General features: G+C 36.8%; 5 protein-coding genes across 5 annotated transcripts; 2 read left to right on the plus strand and 3 right to left on the minus strand.

The window, feature by feature from the left end:
• Positions 1-2,468: 2,468 nt before the first annotated feature.
• Positions 2,469-3,852, minus strand: GCK72_020197 (uncharacterized protein; the record flags this gene model as incomplete). The annotated part of the gene is made up of 5 exons (XM_053733436.1): positions 2,469-2,725; positions 2,774-3,182; positions 3,229-3,335; positions 3,389-3,559; positions 3,612-3,852. 5 exons carry the CDS (start codon positions 3,850-3,852, stop codon positions 2,469-2,471), a joined length of 1,185 nt encoding a protein of 394 aa, XP_053582349.1.
• A 3,454-nt stretch (positions 3,853-7,306) lies between these two features.
• On the plus strand, positions 7,307-13,009 carry GCK72_020198 (uncharacterized protein; the record flags this gene model as incomplete). Its single annotated transcript, XM_053733437.1, has 6 exons — positions 7,307-7,480; positions 7,525-7,694; positions 7,741-7,853; positions 10,714-10,997; positions 11,044-11,362; positions 12,765-13,009. 6 exons carry the CDS (start codon positions 7,307-7,309, stop codon positions 13,007-13,009), a joined length of 1,305 nt encoding a protein of 434 aa, XP_053582350.1.
• GCK72_020199 (uncharacterized protein) lies at positions 8,599-9,207 on the minus strand (the record flags this gene model as incomplete). The annotated part of the gene is made up of 3 exons (XM_053733438.1): positions 8,599-8,835; positions 8,884-9,012; positions 9,058-9,207. The coding sequence occupies 3 exons, from the start codon at positions 9,205-9,207 to the stop codon at positions 8,599-8,601; spliced, it is 516 nt and encodes a 171-aa protein (XP_053582351.1).
• Positions 12,761-15,510, minus strand: GCK72_020200 (uncharacterized protein; the record flags this gene model as incomplete). Its single annotated transcript, XM_053733439.1, has 6 exons — positions 12,761-13,005; positions 13,075-13,187; positions 13,316-13,742; positions 13,841-13,975; positions 15,139-15,204; positions 15,267-15,510. The coding sequence occupies 6 exons, from the start codon at positions 15,508-15,510 to the stop codon at positions 12,761-12,763; spliced, it is 1,230 nt and encodes a 409-aa protein (XP_053582352.1).
• On the plus strand, positions 15,344-15,568 carry GCK72_020201 (uncharacterized protein; the record flags this gene model as incomplete). Its single annotated transcript, XM_053733440.1, has 1 exon — positions 15,344-15,568. The coding sequence occupies one exon, from the start codon at positions 15,344-15,346 to the stop codon at positions 15,566-15,568; it is 225 nt and encodes a 74-aa protein (XP_053582353.1).
• Between the last annotated feature and the right edge of the window lie 1,034 nt (positions 15,569-16,602).

Consider the following 16,602-nt stretch of genomic DNA (forward strand, 5'->3'; position numbering starts at 1 on the left):
CTTTACCACGTTCAATAATTTCGAACTGTCTTCTCCGGAGTTTGTTGCTCGAGTCGATGCACGCTGTTCAGAACTCATACCAGTCTCAGTCTGATAAATAGTAAGTTATTAGTCTCTCATTAATATGTTAATTTTTAGATTTTTAGATATGAGGCTGTTGAAGCAGCTAATGATATGAAAATAACCATTCTGGCTTTTTAATGAAAAAAAGTGGTCTTATTCATTGTGTTTCTTGAATCTTATTAGCGATTTCCAGCTTTCAAAATCTTGCATATGAGTTTCGGGTATACGTCAGAAATTTCCCAAAAGACACTGACTGGCTGTTCGACAAGAACATGAATTTGTAACTTTAGTTTCTGATACTAACCCACCCCTAGCATTAACCAGACTTGCAAAACTCCGGGTCGGCACGGATTTTAATTTTCGAACTTTTTTCACCGCATTTTTTTAAATTTCCATATTTTCTCTTGGGTATCTTTTTTAAAAACCTTTGAAACTTTAAAAAAATCAGTCTTAAAATTTTAAAAAAATTGAATATTTTTCAGTTCTGAACTTCCGGGACGGGAGTATTTTTTTCGGCCCGGTGCGGCCCGTTGTAAGTCTAGTATTAACATCACCCTTGTTTTTCTTGACACCGGCAATTCTCTTCGATTATTACAAACAGATATGCAATGATTTTGTTTAATTGTAATGGGTGGCCACCACGTATATTTTTCGCTTTGTTCTTCACCCATATAGGGAGTCCATACGAGAATCGGTCTTGGTGCTGACTTCGAAGTGGAAAAGAAACAGATCTCAAAGCGTAGCAGAGTCCCCCCAGCTCGAATAAGATCTGCGCTATTGGTGTAAAATACCCAATGAGTACTCGAAACATTGCATTTCGAAGTACTGGAATGATTTTTTGATTTTCTCGAAATAACCGTGATGTTTCACCGGTCGTTTGCTTGATTTTTTTCTGCTTTTCAAAAGAGATATAAGATCTTTGAAGATCTCCGCATTCTGACAGATTTTGACCGTAAAAACGAGAACATCAATTGCAAAAAAAAGTTATTATCGGAAGTATGCATCTGTGTACTCATTACGGAATGAATCAGAAGCGTTGAACATTTGGATTATGCAATAGTTCAGAAAGAAATATGTAGATTTGATATCGATTTCAAAAAATACAACTCTTAATGTCAGTGATTTGAACTGAATTCCTTCACACTTAGAAAGTTCGGAATAATAAGTTAGTCATAGAATGTAAAGTAAAGTTTCTCGAACGAAAAATAGTGAAATGGTTGAGTAAAACCTTCAGGGAGTCTAATAGGTTCTGGACGGTTTCTGGAGCATCTTGAAGCGTCGTGACGCCTTCTGAAGCTACCAATATACGTCGATCCTCTCTCTGAAGCATCTAAAAGTCTCGGGATGTCTATAGGAGCGTGTCATCTGAAGAATCTGAAGCATCACGGATGAGTAAAAAAATATGACTTCAGTCCTCCTTTAAAAATAGGAAATGTATGCACGTCTCTCTATTAAAGTATACTAAATGTCTGTCCCCCACCTCTGAAATGCTGTCCAAAGTATATTTATTTCTCCACTTTTCTCTTTTTCTGGTTTTCCAAGAACTGACAAAATTTCTAAGAGGAGGCTTTTTTTTTGATTCTTCGAGACACCCCTGTCTTGTGAATTCTTTCAGATAATTTTATCTTCATTATGAAATCAATTCAAACACCACAAAAAAGTTCGCACTTATTCGAATTATTGAACTGTCACAACCATTTTTTGAAAAAGTATGTCGAGATGTGGTCGCCCGTAACCGACTAACGGAGATTTTAACGAAGAATCATCTCGGAGAATTGAATAAATGAAGAAGTGTCCTGGATCATGCTGACGTAATTATTGTGTGGTAACACGTGGTAACTCCAGATGGTATAATTGGGGTTCGTTGAATCATCTGTGCTGAAAAATCGTGCTGAACCAATAATCCAGTATAATGTATGTATGAAGAATTTAACCCGAAAATCGCATTTGCCTCTGAAAAAATTTTTTCTTTAAAAATCCTACTTTTTGCCTTAAATTTCCAAATCCTGTTGTAAAAATAGACTGGCACCCTTTAATTAACCAGTAAACAAGTGTCATCAAGTAGTAGACTGGTATGCCGTATATGAGTGTGAAAACGGTAATATAAAATTTGATTCCAAATTCTAAATAGAGTACTACAAGTTCGGTTTTATTTGAACCTATCCCAGTGACTGTATGGAAATTCAGAATACTTTTATGTGCTCACGGTAACTTATGAAGCTCCTAAATAAAAATAATAAATCGAATGGTGTGTGTTTTATTGTTTGCCAAAACGTTACTTTCTGTGTCGTTTGAATAAATTTAAAACGACTTTTTTAGGATAAGAATTATATCTTCAAAAATGGTTTATTACAATTAGTTATTCGAAAAAATTTGATACCCGTCTCGTTCTAAAACAAAGCTCTTCAAGACAACAAAATATCTTTGACAACATTATCGAATTCAGTAAAATTGTAAACATCAGAGACCCGAGTTTGATTGTAAATTTCCTTAATGCCACATCGAATCGAACTCATCAAAAGAATAATTTCTCCGAATCTCTCTTCCCCTCTATCCGGGAACTTGTTCAGAGAATGCTCCATGAGTTCTTCCATACACTGAGTATGAACCGATGCCACGTTTCCTTCTTGACCAGCGTATACTGCACGTATGGAGAATGAAGCTGAAACATGATTGATGTTACAGGAGATAGGGAATCGGAATGACTCACGAGTCAAGAGAAGAACTGTCTTCAAGGCGGCGCACTCAATTTCATCAATTTCCAGCTCTCTGAATGGACGAGCCACACTATTGAGGAGTTCGGATACAAATTTCTCGTGATACTCGGCTTTCTTATTTGTTGTGTCCTCCATCTCGTGGTTCTCTGACAATCCCAAAAAGTAATTTGGATGCATAAAAGTGTTATTCTGGAGGAGCCAAAATCCATCTTTCGCTTCTTTTGCTGTTTTGAATCCCTGGTCGACTAGAAGAAAAGCGAATCCGTATTCTGCGAGAATACTTTGCTTCAAATCAATCGATAGTCGTTTGAAAGGTTTCAGCTGTCGTCCCCATTCGGATGCTTGGTTTATGCAAAGTTTCAGCATAATATTGACATCGTGGGACTCCGCGCGGCGGGAACTCTAAAAAATGAGAATTGAGGAATTGGTTATTTTGTGGGGTGATTACCGATTCAGAATCACATAAAATATTGTGATCGGCAAAGTGTTGGATAGCTTTTGAAGATTGCTCACGTTGAAGATGAACCAAATTTTCCAGAAGAACATCTTTTGTTTCTGAAATTTAAAAATGTTGGTTCAACTCAATTAAAAAAAAAGTTAAAACTAACCATCAAGTGTAATTTCTGTATTCCCTGGAACATCTATCAAATTTCTGATGTTAGCCTTGATATCGATTGGACTGCGAGGTCCCACCAGATCACGACGTTGGATAGCTTCCGGTCTCATTCCAACTGTAAAACACTTCTGAAGTCTACAGTATCGGCAGGCACAGCGGTATTCTGAAAGCATTAATAATTTCATTAATAATTTGAACCGAATACCCAAACTTACCATTGGTGATATTGCAATTCCCATCTCTCAAACATTTATAAACTGCATTTCTCACGATTGCTCTTCTAAAGAAAACGATGCATCCGAGACAGCCAGGTGCTCCGTATCGACTGCTATTTACTACATCGTTTCCACAGACTGCACATTCTTCAGAAGACGTCAACGAAGATGGAGAAGAAGCAGATGAAGACGTGGAGTAGCACGAGTCGTCAGACAAGTCCATATTCTCGAAAGAACACATTCTAAATTAAAAAATTGAATTTTAAGAAGTGGAAATTCGATATTAAAAAGAGAGAATAAAGCGATTTATGACAATAATTCTGGACTGCCCTGCCGGTTTATAAAGGTGCGATTTTTCAGGTCAGTTCATATAGTAAAAAAGTACATTTTCTTTCAGTTGATTTTTCGAAAGTGGGCGTACTCAAAAATGCATTCAATTTTTCGAACGGAGATCTCTATCTATTCTCAACTTATAATTGATCCCGATCTTCAAGTTTTTGCACTTTATTCGGGTGTTTGGAAGGTACATTTGTCTTTTATTGGCTTTGATGTGATTGGGTTAGAAAGTGATAATGAATGGAACATTTATCGACCTCCGATGCAGTAATTCTTGTTTGTTTTCCATTGCTTCAATAAAGTTAATACTGTAACAACATCGCTTTAAAAAATTTGGTTTTAAATAATTAGACGTTGCCAAAAAACATTTAGACGTCCCAAAAAACATTTAAACGTCCCAAAAAATGTTTAGACGTTCCTTCAACACTAAAAGCCACGGAAAAAGTTCATGGGACGTCTAAATATTTTTTGGGACGTCTAAATGTTTTTTGGGACGTCTAAATCTTCAGAACTGTATTTTGGGATTTCAAGGGACGTCTAAACATTTCATGAGACGTTTAAACGTTTTTTGGGACGTCTAAACTTTTGAAAGGACATCTAAACTGGAATAGAGCCAAAACGAATAACACAAAATGAGCTTTTATTCTATCACGCAATCGAATTCTAATAGATTGATCTAGGCTGCTCTCTTGTTCAATAGTTAGATTAGGTTGAAACACCGCTCAAACCGATATCTGACTCATCGAAGCTACAATAGCAATATCAAGCTTTTCTTCAGGAGTTCGTGATCAAACACAGAACTAAGCTATATAAATTTAATCAGCCCAATAAACTATTTTTTGAAACTAATCGATTACAAAGAAATCTGCAGTTTACTAGTAATGGTTTCTCTGATGTTCATATTCATATTTAATGAGATAATAATGCAATCATCTATGATCTCTTGCACGCGTTTTCCGCGTGTATCATTGATCGTTCAGAGCTTATTAACGTACTGTCACGTTTTTCAGAATTCTTTCAACTGTATATTGTTTGAACGAAGTAAAACGCACATCAGGTTTATGCCTTGCGCTCATTTTCGATATCTCTCCGAAGCGATCTCTCTCAAAACGTGGTACTGAACTTAGAAGAGGAGAGATATGGAGATTTATATCTGATTTAAAAAAAGAAGATTTCGTGTTGAGGAATGGAATATTTGTGAAGGTCACTCAGTTCAATTCTCTCAAGGGATAAATTGCTTCGCTTCTTGAGAAATTTATAAAATTAAAAAATTAAATCAAGTCGAATATACGGACATCAGAATTTGATCAAGAAGGGAAAGTTAGAAAAAAACTAGAATTCGTGGAGTTCTTCAATCAATAAGTGAATTCAATAATGTACCAAAAAATTGAACAACCTATATGCAACACGTTTTGAAACTGGGGCCAGTTTTACGTGAGTTGTAAAAAAGGACAGTTTTTCAAGGTTTCGAAGTCACCAATATACCTTTTTATCTATTCGAATCGTTTTCCTTCTTTTTCCTTCTCTCAAAATTCAATGCTACATGATCTGTTTCTCAATTCAAAAGATGAAGCCTCCCGAATACTTTTTCAGACGAAACGTTCCGGATTGTTTAGTGAAGTCGAGATTATTATCCTTAGAAAAATAGTTGAAGATTTATGGATCCGATTTTTTCAGTAAAAAATTAAATCCAATGGAAATGCATTGGATTTTCTCGATAGATTTTCTGGATTCAAAAAAGTTTTTGAATATCCTGTTGGAATTTCGAAGCTATTATTTAAAACAAAGAAGCGAGATAAAGATCAACACATAAGTCTTGAATCTATTTTATAGAGAAAATACTGGGTCAGAATAGAATTCGTCATCACACAAATTATCAATAGGGAGATATTCTGTTCCTGGAAGTTCATCTTGTTTCTTTTTCTCTTGTCACATCGTACAAATTGATACGTTTTCGCGTATGTAGGATGTTCGAAAGACCTGTATCTCATCTCCAAACGAAACAGAAAACGTCAAAACTGGCGAGAAACTACGAAAACGAGGATCAACCTACGCACGATGCGGCGTCGTGCGGATATCTGAGAAGGCGATCGAGGAGAAGGGAGTGCATACGTATAATTGGGGATGAGACCTTTGTTATCCTTATTTCGAATTATGTTTCTGCGGATCGGTGTTTAATCAATGAGTACGGAAAGCATTGCAGTCCTCATGAGATAACCTTGAAAAATCAGAACTATTTCTTTATTTTTGAAAACTTTTTTGTGTCCAAAAAATCTATCGAGAAAATCCGGTGCATTTCCATTGGATTATTTTTTTTAACTGAAAGAATCGGATTTATAAATCTTCAACTATTTTTCTAAGGATAATAATCTCGACTTCACTGAACAATCCGGAACATTTCGTCTGAAAAAGTATTCGGGAGGCTTCATCTTTTGATTAGAGAAGCAGATCATGCAGCATTGAATTTTGAGAGAAAAAGTTAGCCATAATTCGATTTAAATTGCTGCGGATTGACTTTATATCAATGAAAGTTTGAAACTGAAAGTATTTTACTCCTCATAATACAATTTGAAACTAATTGAAGCAAAATTGAGAAGTATAGTGCCGGTTTTAAAAACTTTTAGGAAAATAACGATTTCAATCGTATGATTTTAATGCGGTATTCATTAATTTCAGTCTCTCGAGTTCAAACTAGACTTCAAAACGACACAAAAAGTAACGTTTTGGCAGACAATGAAGCCCACACCTTTTCGAGTTCATATCACAACTTTGGCTACAATTGACTAGAATGATCGTGGTGTGTCATAAAGTGATGACGTTGTTTTAGTTTGAAATTTCAGAAAACTGTCAGGTAACAGATGAGTTAACATACATAAATGGAGTCTGCACAAACTATGGTCAAATTTCTGAAAAACTGGGTGGGTTTAAAATCTCCCGCTATGGAAAAAGTGTTATCATCCATTTGTGTTGAATGATTGTAGAATGGTTCTGATTTACCGTTCAAATTCGTAATGTTTTTATCGGGAAGTATCAACTAGAATCTAGTTTTGCTTTCTTTATGTAGTTTACTTTTCATTTAGATCTTTAAAACTGCAATGTTCTCGTACCAGCTTCGGCGCGTTTTCTCGCGGGTACGCCACTCGAGTTCACAAAAATGAAAATAAAATTCGGACATCCTGAAAAACAGACAGACAAATCCACAGACAGCGCCCACGCTTGTTTTTTATATAGGTAAGAATTATATTTGTTTTCCGAGAACACCCTGGTCTACGTACACCAAACTATCCATAGGGACCGTTATATCACAGCCATAACAAGCTCGACAAGCATTCCCCTCATTCTCATTTTCATTTCATCTCATGGCTCCGTTTGTTCAACTTGCTTCCACCAGCATTTCCCTCGTCTTAAACTCATTTTTATGCTGGCTGATTGTCGAAAAGTCCCCAAAAACGTTGGGAAGCTACAAGCAGTTAATGATTTACACATCAGTGTTTGAAATGTATTACGCTATACTGGATTTAGTTGCGGATGTGGTAACCCATAGTGAATAATATTTGAATCCGAATAAATATTTCAGACAGTTTTCTCTCATGAATTCGCTGTGGTAGTGTTTCGAGAATACGTTCCAGGAGGTGTATTCAATCGCCAATTTTCTATGATATTGGTGATAGCCTATGGTGTAACTTTTGGTATGTCAATGGCTATCCTGGCATCTCATTTTGTATATCGATATAGTGTCACTGACAGGTAACGTTTATAGGCAAGTTCCAGTTGTGTAATTTCAAATTCCCAGCAAATTTCATCATCGCTACACTTCTGGTAAAAAATACTTTCTACTTTTTATGGCTCCATTTATCTATGCTTTCTGGTGGACTTGTGCACTTTTGTATGGATATTTACCAGATAGTGAGTCCGATGAATACTTGAAATTTCGATTTCTGGAGACGTTTGACTTAACAACCGATCGGATATCTTATGTTTGTCCAAAATTTTACAAGCGTGGGAAACACGGCGAATTGCTTTTCAATGAACCAGCCTGGGTGGCTGTAACGAATTGTTTGATGATGGTGGTTTGTTATCCCATCTCAATTATAGAAACACAGTCCGTATATTCAGACATCATCCATATTTTGTTCTTTTTTTCTTGGTACGAAATGCTATTTCAATATCACCAAACAGCTAGCAGTCACGTCTGAAAAAAAAAAAAAATTCAAATTCTCTGCGAATCTTCAAAAACAACTATTCAACGCTCTAGTCATCCAAACTGTGATACCAGTTGTCATAATGTATATCCCTATATTGGTGTTCTTTTTGTGCCCAATGATTAATGTGAATATGGGATATTCTAGTAAATTAATATCAGATATGGTTGCATTGTACCCAGTTATTGATCCTCTTCCAAATATGTTTATCATCAAAAGTTATCGGATAGCGATCATTGGTATATTTAAAGAGTTATGGAGGACTAACATGATAAATAAACTTTCAGATTTATTCAGATGTCGTGGGAATGGCAGGAATAACCCTCCAACTAGTCAAAATGACACATATGCTATCGGCCTTCAAAGTTTCAATGATAATCAGATTAGGATCTAATAAGTTTTCTTTAATTCGAAATGATCAGAGATTATATGTATAACATTTTCCAACTTTATGCCGGTGCAACTGTAGAAGATAAATCATAGACTGTGCTTATTTTCTTCTTTCTACAAAGCACTGTGTTACGAAACAAATTGATACAGAAAATAGCGATAAGGGGTTCTAAAGCGGGGTAGATAGCTGTGGAACCAGCAGCAGAACTGGCGAGAAATCCGAGGTTTATCTCGAAAAGTGGGAGGAAGAATAGTAATCCGACAGGTGCATACATCAGAGCAAACGGAAGGACTGTCTGAAAAATTTTGTTTGAAATTAAAGAACAACTATGGTGATAACATACCTGTAGAATCAAAGTCAGGAAAAGTTGGTTATTCAATGCGGCGGTTTGTTTACTCAACGAATCTTTCATTTCCCTCATTTTCTGATAAGTTTTGATCCCGCAGTATAAGATAGTGGAGCAACAGATTCCCTAATATCAGAATTTAGCCAAAACTTCTTGTCACCCAAATCTTACCATCAACATTGTCAATCCTAGGGACGCTAGACAATCCCTTATACACCAGTGCCTCTCTCCCTTTCCATCTGTACTCCAATATAAACCGGCAGCAAACATAATTTCCGCCGAATCCTCATCATAGTTTGCCAACATTGGAATCTTCAACATTTGACGTTTTTCAACAGTTATAACTAATCCAAAGTAGCAAGTGAGAAACCAAGTTACAGAAATAAAAAATGGAAAAGTAAAGAGTAAAATGACACGGGGTCCTTCAATATAACGGCGATAGTTGTGTCTAGAATTTTTTCATTTTTAAATTATAACGGAGTCCGGCTCACTGGCAAATTATGATGTATCGGAAAATGAATTCGGTGCAAAGTAGGGAAATTCAGAGGCCAAATGAGGCACCAAACATGCCTTAAAATGCACATTCGTTCTCTCCCAACTTTCCGAGACCTACAAACTAAAACAAATCCAAACCACTCGGTATATCGCAATGGTCCATGATTAACAACCACATACATTTGTTTCTCAACGAGAACCAATGGATGAGTGATGATATCCACGTAGTTGTAAACGATAGAGTATACTGCGAAAGTAGACATGAGATATCGAAATTGTCCAAGCAGGTTTCGTGTTGTTTTCCATATTAAATACAATAATAAGACATTTGTAATCTGGGAGAATATAAAACTGAAATGTTGGATTGTATGAATGAAGAGGTTCTCGCTTTGAAAAAACATATGTTGTCAGTCTCAAGAAGAAACATCAACCAGCATCGAGACGTTTTTAGATCAATTTTCGCCCAATTCCTAGTTATTTCTCTTTCTTTTTTGCTTCCAACCACAGTAATTATCTTTATCATTTGGGAGATACCGAATACTAAAGGTATGCATAAATCGGAATTGAGAACGTGAACAGTCTGAACCTAGAATTTTCAGTTTTAAGCTCCATCATGGTATCCATATTTTCCTTTCATTCGGTCTTGGGATCGCTGGTTCTGATATTCACTTATACGCCATACCGGAACGCAACTTTTGGGTTTCTGATTAGGAGGAAAAATAAGAATGTTTCTTTTATTCACAAACTTTGAATTCTAACAAACTGTGTGTTCTTGTGTCGTTTTGACCGAACTGGCTTTAAAAATTTGATATGTTTTTTACTATTGTTAAAAGTATCCATGATTTTTAGATCTGTACAGAATATCAAAATGCAACCATGATCATTTTCTTGTAGTAAATTACTAACATTCCTTATATTAAGCCTCTCTTTCATATAAATCTTCCAACTAATTCATTTTCAAGTTTACACCCTTCGATGAAATAAATAAATATAGTAGAGTACAGAACACGTCTTTTTCAGCACTTCCAGGTGGAAAAAAGTCAGCTGCTTAATATAATCATGCATGTCAATACATTCTTCTTGTTCCTTCTCCATTTCTTCCATACTCAATGCATTTAGAGTTGAACTCTCAACTTCAAAATGCCGCCGATTCTCTTTTTGATATCGCAGGCATCATCGACTTCTTCACAAATTCTCTAGTTGTTTATCTCATTCTATTCAAAAGTTCCAATATGAAAACTTTCCGGTACTACCTATTATATTTCCAATTAACCACTGTTATTATGGATGTTTACCTCGCTTTTCTCATGAAACCAATACCAATTTTTCCAGTTATTGGTGGGTACACTACCGGTATTATGTTCAATGTTTTCGGTGTCTCTTCTCATATTCAAATGACGATTCAAATCTTTTTAATGGGGATTCAGGAGGTAGCAATATTCTCTGCATTTCTTCGAAAGCATCAATCAATAGTGACAATTAATCGTCGACTTGAACTGAAGAAATTCGTATATTGGGGATTGATTGTTTTTTTCCATTTCATTATGTCTTCATTCGTCATCTTCTTCTATTTTGGAAGCATAACCAAAGAGCAGCAGAACAGCTATATCAAGAAGGTAGGTCACAAAGCAGAATGATATAAATTTCTTGATATTATTTCAGAACCTTCCCAACCTCGAACAAGTTTTAGCAACTTTCCCCAGCTTGGAAATTTATGACCGTGAGGTGAACTCATTAGTTATTGTCTCATTCGGCCTAATGATTCTTTTTATCACACTTCTATTCGTCGGCATTTCAGTTCTCTCATTTCAAATATTTTCCACTTTGAAAAGACACAAAAAGACGACATCGAACAGGAATATCAATCAACATCGTGCAATTTTTCAAGCAATATTTGCCCAATTTTCAGTTATCTCATTTTGTTTTATTCCTCCAATATTTGTTGTTATACTTCTTATTTTAGAGGTGCCGAATACTCAAGGTTAGTCTTTTTGGTCATTAATGTCTTTCATTTTTAAATTTGTTGCAGTCTTTGGTTCTGTTATGGTCTGTACATTCTCCTTTCACTCATTTCTCGGATCCGTCGTTTTGGTTTTGACCTACCAGCCTTATCGAAAAACACTCTTTGGATGTTTCATGAAAAAGAGAGTTTCTGCCAGTGGGGGGTTGGCTTGATTTTAAAATTTAATTTATTCAAGGAATAAATGATTTCTAAAGAAAACACACTTTGCAAGAAAAATACTGCAAATTTTTTCGTGGGAATCAGAGAAGAAAGCACGTAGTTTCCAAAATTCGTGACAAATGTGTTTAGAGTAGCTTCGTGATTGGGCAAACACTTTCAATCAAGTTTTTTTTCTTTTTGCAATAAAAGGGATGTGGTCAGCTTTGAGTGTTTTTTTTTCAAAGTATCAAGAGAATATTATTATCAAATAATGCTTACTTCCTTAGGCTATCTATGTCTAACACGGAGTTTTACTATTGCAGTTGACAATTTCTTTGTAAGGACTACTAATTATCGAAACAAATTTTCTTGACGTTTGGGTGCTTGCTGACTCTCTCTTCTGATAACAGGCCACGCCCACAGAGGGTCGTGCCTCAGAAACTGAACCGTAAGACCGTAACTCCTTTAATGATGTAAACACAGAAAAGTGGTCAATTAAAAAAATAAGCTTAAGTTTTTATATTTACACTCCTACCAAAGTTAACATCAATCAGTATCAACGTGGCACACTCTGTAAGGATAATAAACTCAGTAGCTACATGTGAAAAATCTGCTCAAAAGTTCACTAGTAACAGTTATTATGAAAACCCAAAACACCCGACACCGACTAATTGAGACATTCACATCCTGTAACACATTTTGTGACATCAACTTTTGACAGGTCATAGGTATCTTACCCCTCAAAAATAAAGAGAGTCTAGTCGATGTCATTAAAACATGTCCACCAGCAGCACTCCTTCCGAATTCCCATCATGTTCATTCCCATATCCTAAACTTAATTTCCCGTTCATTTCTGTCTCTGATCATTGGCGTTTAGGGCCAAATCTTCAGATGAGATTACTGTCAGTGTCTAGAAAACAACACACAGAGTGTGAACAAACAAAACAACTGTTGATGTCTATCTTGACCATTGGTTCCTAATGGATTCAAAATAACAAGTGACGCTCCGAAACAGAAGAGAAAAGAAAAAAAGATAAGAGAGAAAGACTTCTTCCGTGATCAAATAATTTATCAAAAAATACATAAATGGGGAGATTTTGAACAATGTACATGAGATAGTTGTAAGTTTCGAGAAATGAGATTGCATGGAGTAATGAAATGATATCATAGGTTAGAAGATAGAAAAATGGATATGAGACACGATGATTAGGCAATATTTTAGGACAGGAAGATGTTTCTGACGCATGGATCGAATGTCATCAAATGGAAAATGTCGGAGACTCGAGTCTGGTTGTAGATTGCTTTCACTCCACACCGAATCGAGCTGATGAGCAAAATGATCTCCCCGAATCGTTCTGGACCACCATCTGGAGACTTCTGGCCGGAGTGCTCCATGAGTTCAGACATGCATTTGTTGTGGAGGTACTCGATGTCTTTGTAGGCGACTTTGCCGGGAAACGAGGCTGAAAATATGACAATTTTGATAACTTGAATAGATAGGGAAAAATAAATAGAAGAAAACGGAAACTTACGAGTCAGAAGGAGCACTGTTTTCAGGATGGCACATTCGAATTCGTCGATTTGGAGCTTTTTGAACGGCTCACTCACACATTTGACCAGCTCGTTGACAAACGCGTAGTGGAATCTGGAAAATTAATTTATATTTATTAATTACAGTAACTCAATCTAGTTTAATTATTCTGGAACACATGCTATACCTAACCTTTCCAATCACTGTCTGAAGTGCCTAACCACAAATAAAAAGTAACTCACTCTGCCTTTTGCTGAGCATTTTCCCTCTTTGCATCTTCCTCCGACAATGCGAAAAAGTAGTCTGGATGCATGAACGTGTCATTCTGAAGCAACCAGAATCCATCATCCGCTCTCTGCGCAGTCTTGTATCCCTGATCGATCAAAAGGAATCCAAATCCGAACTCAGACAACACCAAATTCTTATCCTTCTGACTCAAACTCCGATACGGCTCGAACTGATTTCCCCACTCATTCGCGTTCTCTAATCCCAACTTCAACACGAAATTGATGTCATGAGCTCTGGCTCTGTTGTGATACTTTCCGTAGGTCTTCATCTGAACACAACCGATCGCGTCGATTTGATGGATACTGTAGGCTTCGTGTTGGGCCCGTTGGTCGCGTTGGAGGTGGATGAGACTGTCGATGTCGAATGTGGTGCTTGTGAGATCTGTAAATTTAGAAAATGGAAATAATAAAGTTGACAGTCTGATTGGAAAGCTATAAAAGTCAAGATTTTCATTAAAAACATCTAGGACCCAGACTCACCTCCGTTTTCACTCTCACAACTGGATTGTGGACTCGGCGAGAAGTTCATCGCAACTTCGATCGACTGGCTCATGTTGTCACCGGTGAGTATCGTCCTCGGCTTTCTTGGTCCAAGAAGGTCTCGACGTTGGATGGCTGCAAAAAGGAGAAATGTGAAGGCAGAGGGACCTAAAAGAAACAAAAAACGACGGACTAGGGTGACGTCACTAATGGAACAGGTGGTGGACAGTCATAAGGACCGTTTAGGTTTGTTTTGTTGATCCCATTGTTGTGTGAAGGAGAGCACATTTGATCTACACACTTATTAAGACTGGTGTGAAAATGATCAACAAAACAGAGTCATTATAAAAATGTCATTTTGCTTCTAGGAAAGGTTTTTTGGGGGCTGAGTTGGGTTGAATTTCTCAGATGAAGAATGGGTCTGGAGTTATTTTTATTAAATTTATCTCCTAACCTGGTACCTTTCACCTGAAAAGTTATCTGCAAGAGCAGGAAACTGTTTTTTTGTTCGTCTCCTAACAGCTTTTCCACAGCTTTTGCAAACTCTTCTCTAAATTCCAGCACCTTTGGTTTCTTTGTATCATCACAACTATTACAACAATATTTTCTCTCTATTTCCCATTCCCGTTCATGATTTTTAGCAAAAACCCTTTCTTTACACCGTCGGAAGAAGAGGCGTACACGATTACGGTAGCTATGCGTCTCACGGGATTGGTTAGGTTATTTTTTCGGCGAAATGGGTAAATGAAACAACGAACTGCGTAACAAGATTGAAAAGATTGCATTCTGCATATAGGTACTTTCACTGGGATTTTTACAAACTGGAAGGTTTGTGTGGAGATTGATAGGGGGATAAAGAGAGAGAGAAAGAAGAGGGTTTGATTGACAGAAAATATGTAGCTTCATCGTAATAATTGATTGATATTAACAGGAAGAGATTGTATCAACCTAGAGATAGTCATGAGAGAAGCTACTTGTGCTATGAGATAATCGGGGTTGAAAATTTTCACCGAGTTTCAGAAGCTGAGTTTCTGGTTTTGAATATCTTGGAGCACTCGAATGAGCTCTTCGAAAAAATTCAGTTCAATTTAACCAATTTAAGGAATCAATTTAACGGATGTGAGCCCCTAATATTTTGAATTTGTTCATGTTTCCTAGCTCTAGACTACCGTCTCCTCGGTTATTGTTCGTTAGAGTTCTATATTGTTTACACCAGTATACTGTGCCTAACCGTTCACCCTAAACCCCTTGTGGCATTTTTTCAAGTTTTTTCCTATTCTTTACACTCAAAAACTAACCTTCCGGTTTCATCCCAACATGGAAACATTTTCGCAATCGACAGCATCGGCAGACGCATCGGGAAGCTAAAACAAGATGAATCAGGAACAGTTCTTTCTCCTTTTTCAAGGAATCATAATACACGTACCAAAAGTGATCACACAATTCCCCTTCTTCCAGCATTTATATTGACTTTTGTTGATAACCGCTCTCCGAAAAAAGACGATGCATCCGAGGCAAGCGGGCGCACCGTATCGTTTCCCATTAACCGAGTCGCCACACACGGCGCACTGTTCAGATGACGTGGATGGGGATGAGGACATCGATGACGTAGATACAGATGATGATGAGGATGATGGTCGTGGATCCAGATATGAAGATGTTAGCATCATAGATAGGGCTGAAATCAAGAATAAGGTTGAGGAGAGAAGCATGCAGAAGAACAAATAAATAAAAGATGACGGAAAAACTACAAAGTGGATCAAGAAGATAACAGATCAAAAAGTCAGGAAGGATACGATTCGGGTTTCCAAAAAGTGTTTTTCCATATTATCACAATCTCCGCAAAAGTGTCTCTTGTTTCAACCCCGGCCGCATTGTTGCCAATTTGCGTGTGGCGTCACCGTGCGACTGGATTCTTTCCGTCTTTTGTGCGCGTCTCTCTGCACTATGTTCACTTGATCTTTCCCTTTTTCTTTTCTCTTTTCTTATTTTTATCACAATACATACAGTATGCAGATTGATCAACCAACGACCGAAACAGTTTCTATTGATCAGTTCTTGTTTTATTCAGTTGATAGAAGATATTTGGTGTATTACAGGTAAAATGAATACAGAGGAATTCGAAAACGAGTGGAAAGATCGAAAAGGCTTTGCGATATTTTGGGGAAGAAACAAGGCGAAGACATCGGGAATACGTGTAGTACGGGAAGACGGGTATAAGAGATTTTGGGGTCAATGAAGAAGTATTGAAAAAGTTGTTTTCAGAAATATCGGGAGAAAAAAAGTTGGAGGGATTCATGAAAGCACTGGATATTCAAAACACAGAATCCATCAGATAAGAAAAAAAAGTTGGGAATTCTAGATTATGAGATTTAAGGGAACTTTCAATTCAGGATCGATGCCATAAAAACTAACAGAAGTTAAAATTTTCAATTCAGACAGGATGCTTACTAGCATAGGTTTAAGAAAAATCTCGTTCGTTTGATATGATTTTTTTAAACGGTACCGAGCGCCTCAAAAGAGCTCAAAAGTAGCGGAAAAATAGGAAATTGTCGAGATTTCGGTAATATGGAAGTATCCGCACTTCTCAGATTGACATTTTATGAAAGAAGAAGAAGACAGAAATTCTTAGCTTAACGTTGAAAACACAACAAAACCCTCAACAAAACACACCGCAGATCCTCCGAATCCTCAGGTTCGCGTACACCTAGCCCTCTCAAAGAGAATTAGAATCCTATCGAATTCGGATCCACATAAACAGT

This window comes from Caenorhabditis remanei, chromosome V (assembly GCF_010183535.1).
Source record: "Caenorhabditis remanei strain PX506 chromosome V, whole genome shotgun sequence".
In the NCBI taxonomy this organism is placed as follows: Eukaryota; Metazoa; Nematoda; class Chromadorea; order Rhabditida; family Rhabditidae; genus Caenorhabditis; species Caenorhabditis remanei.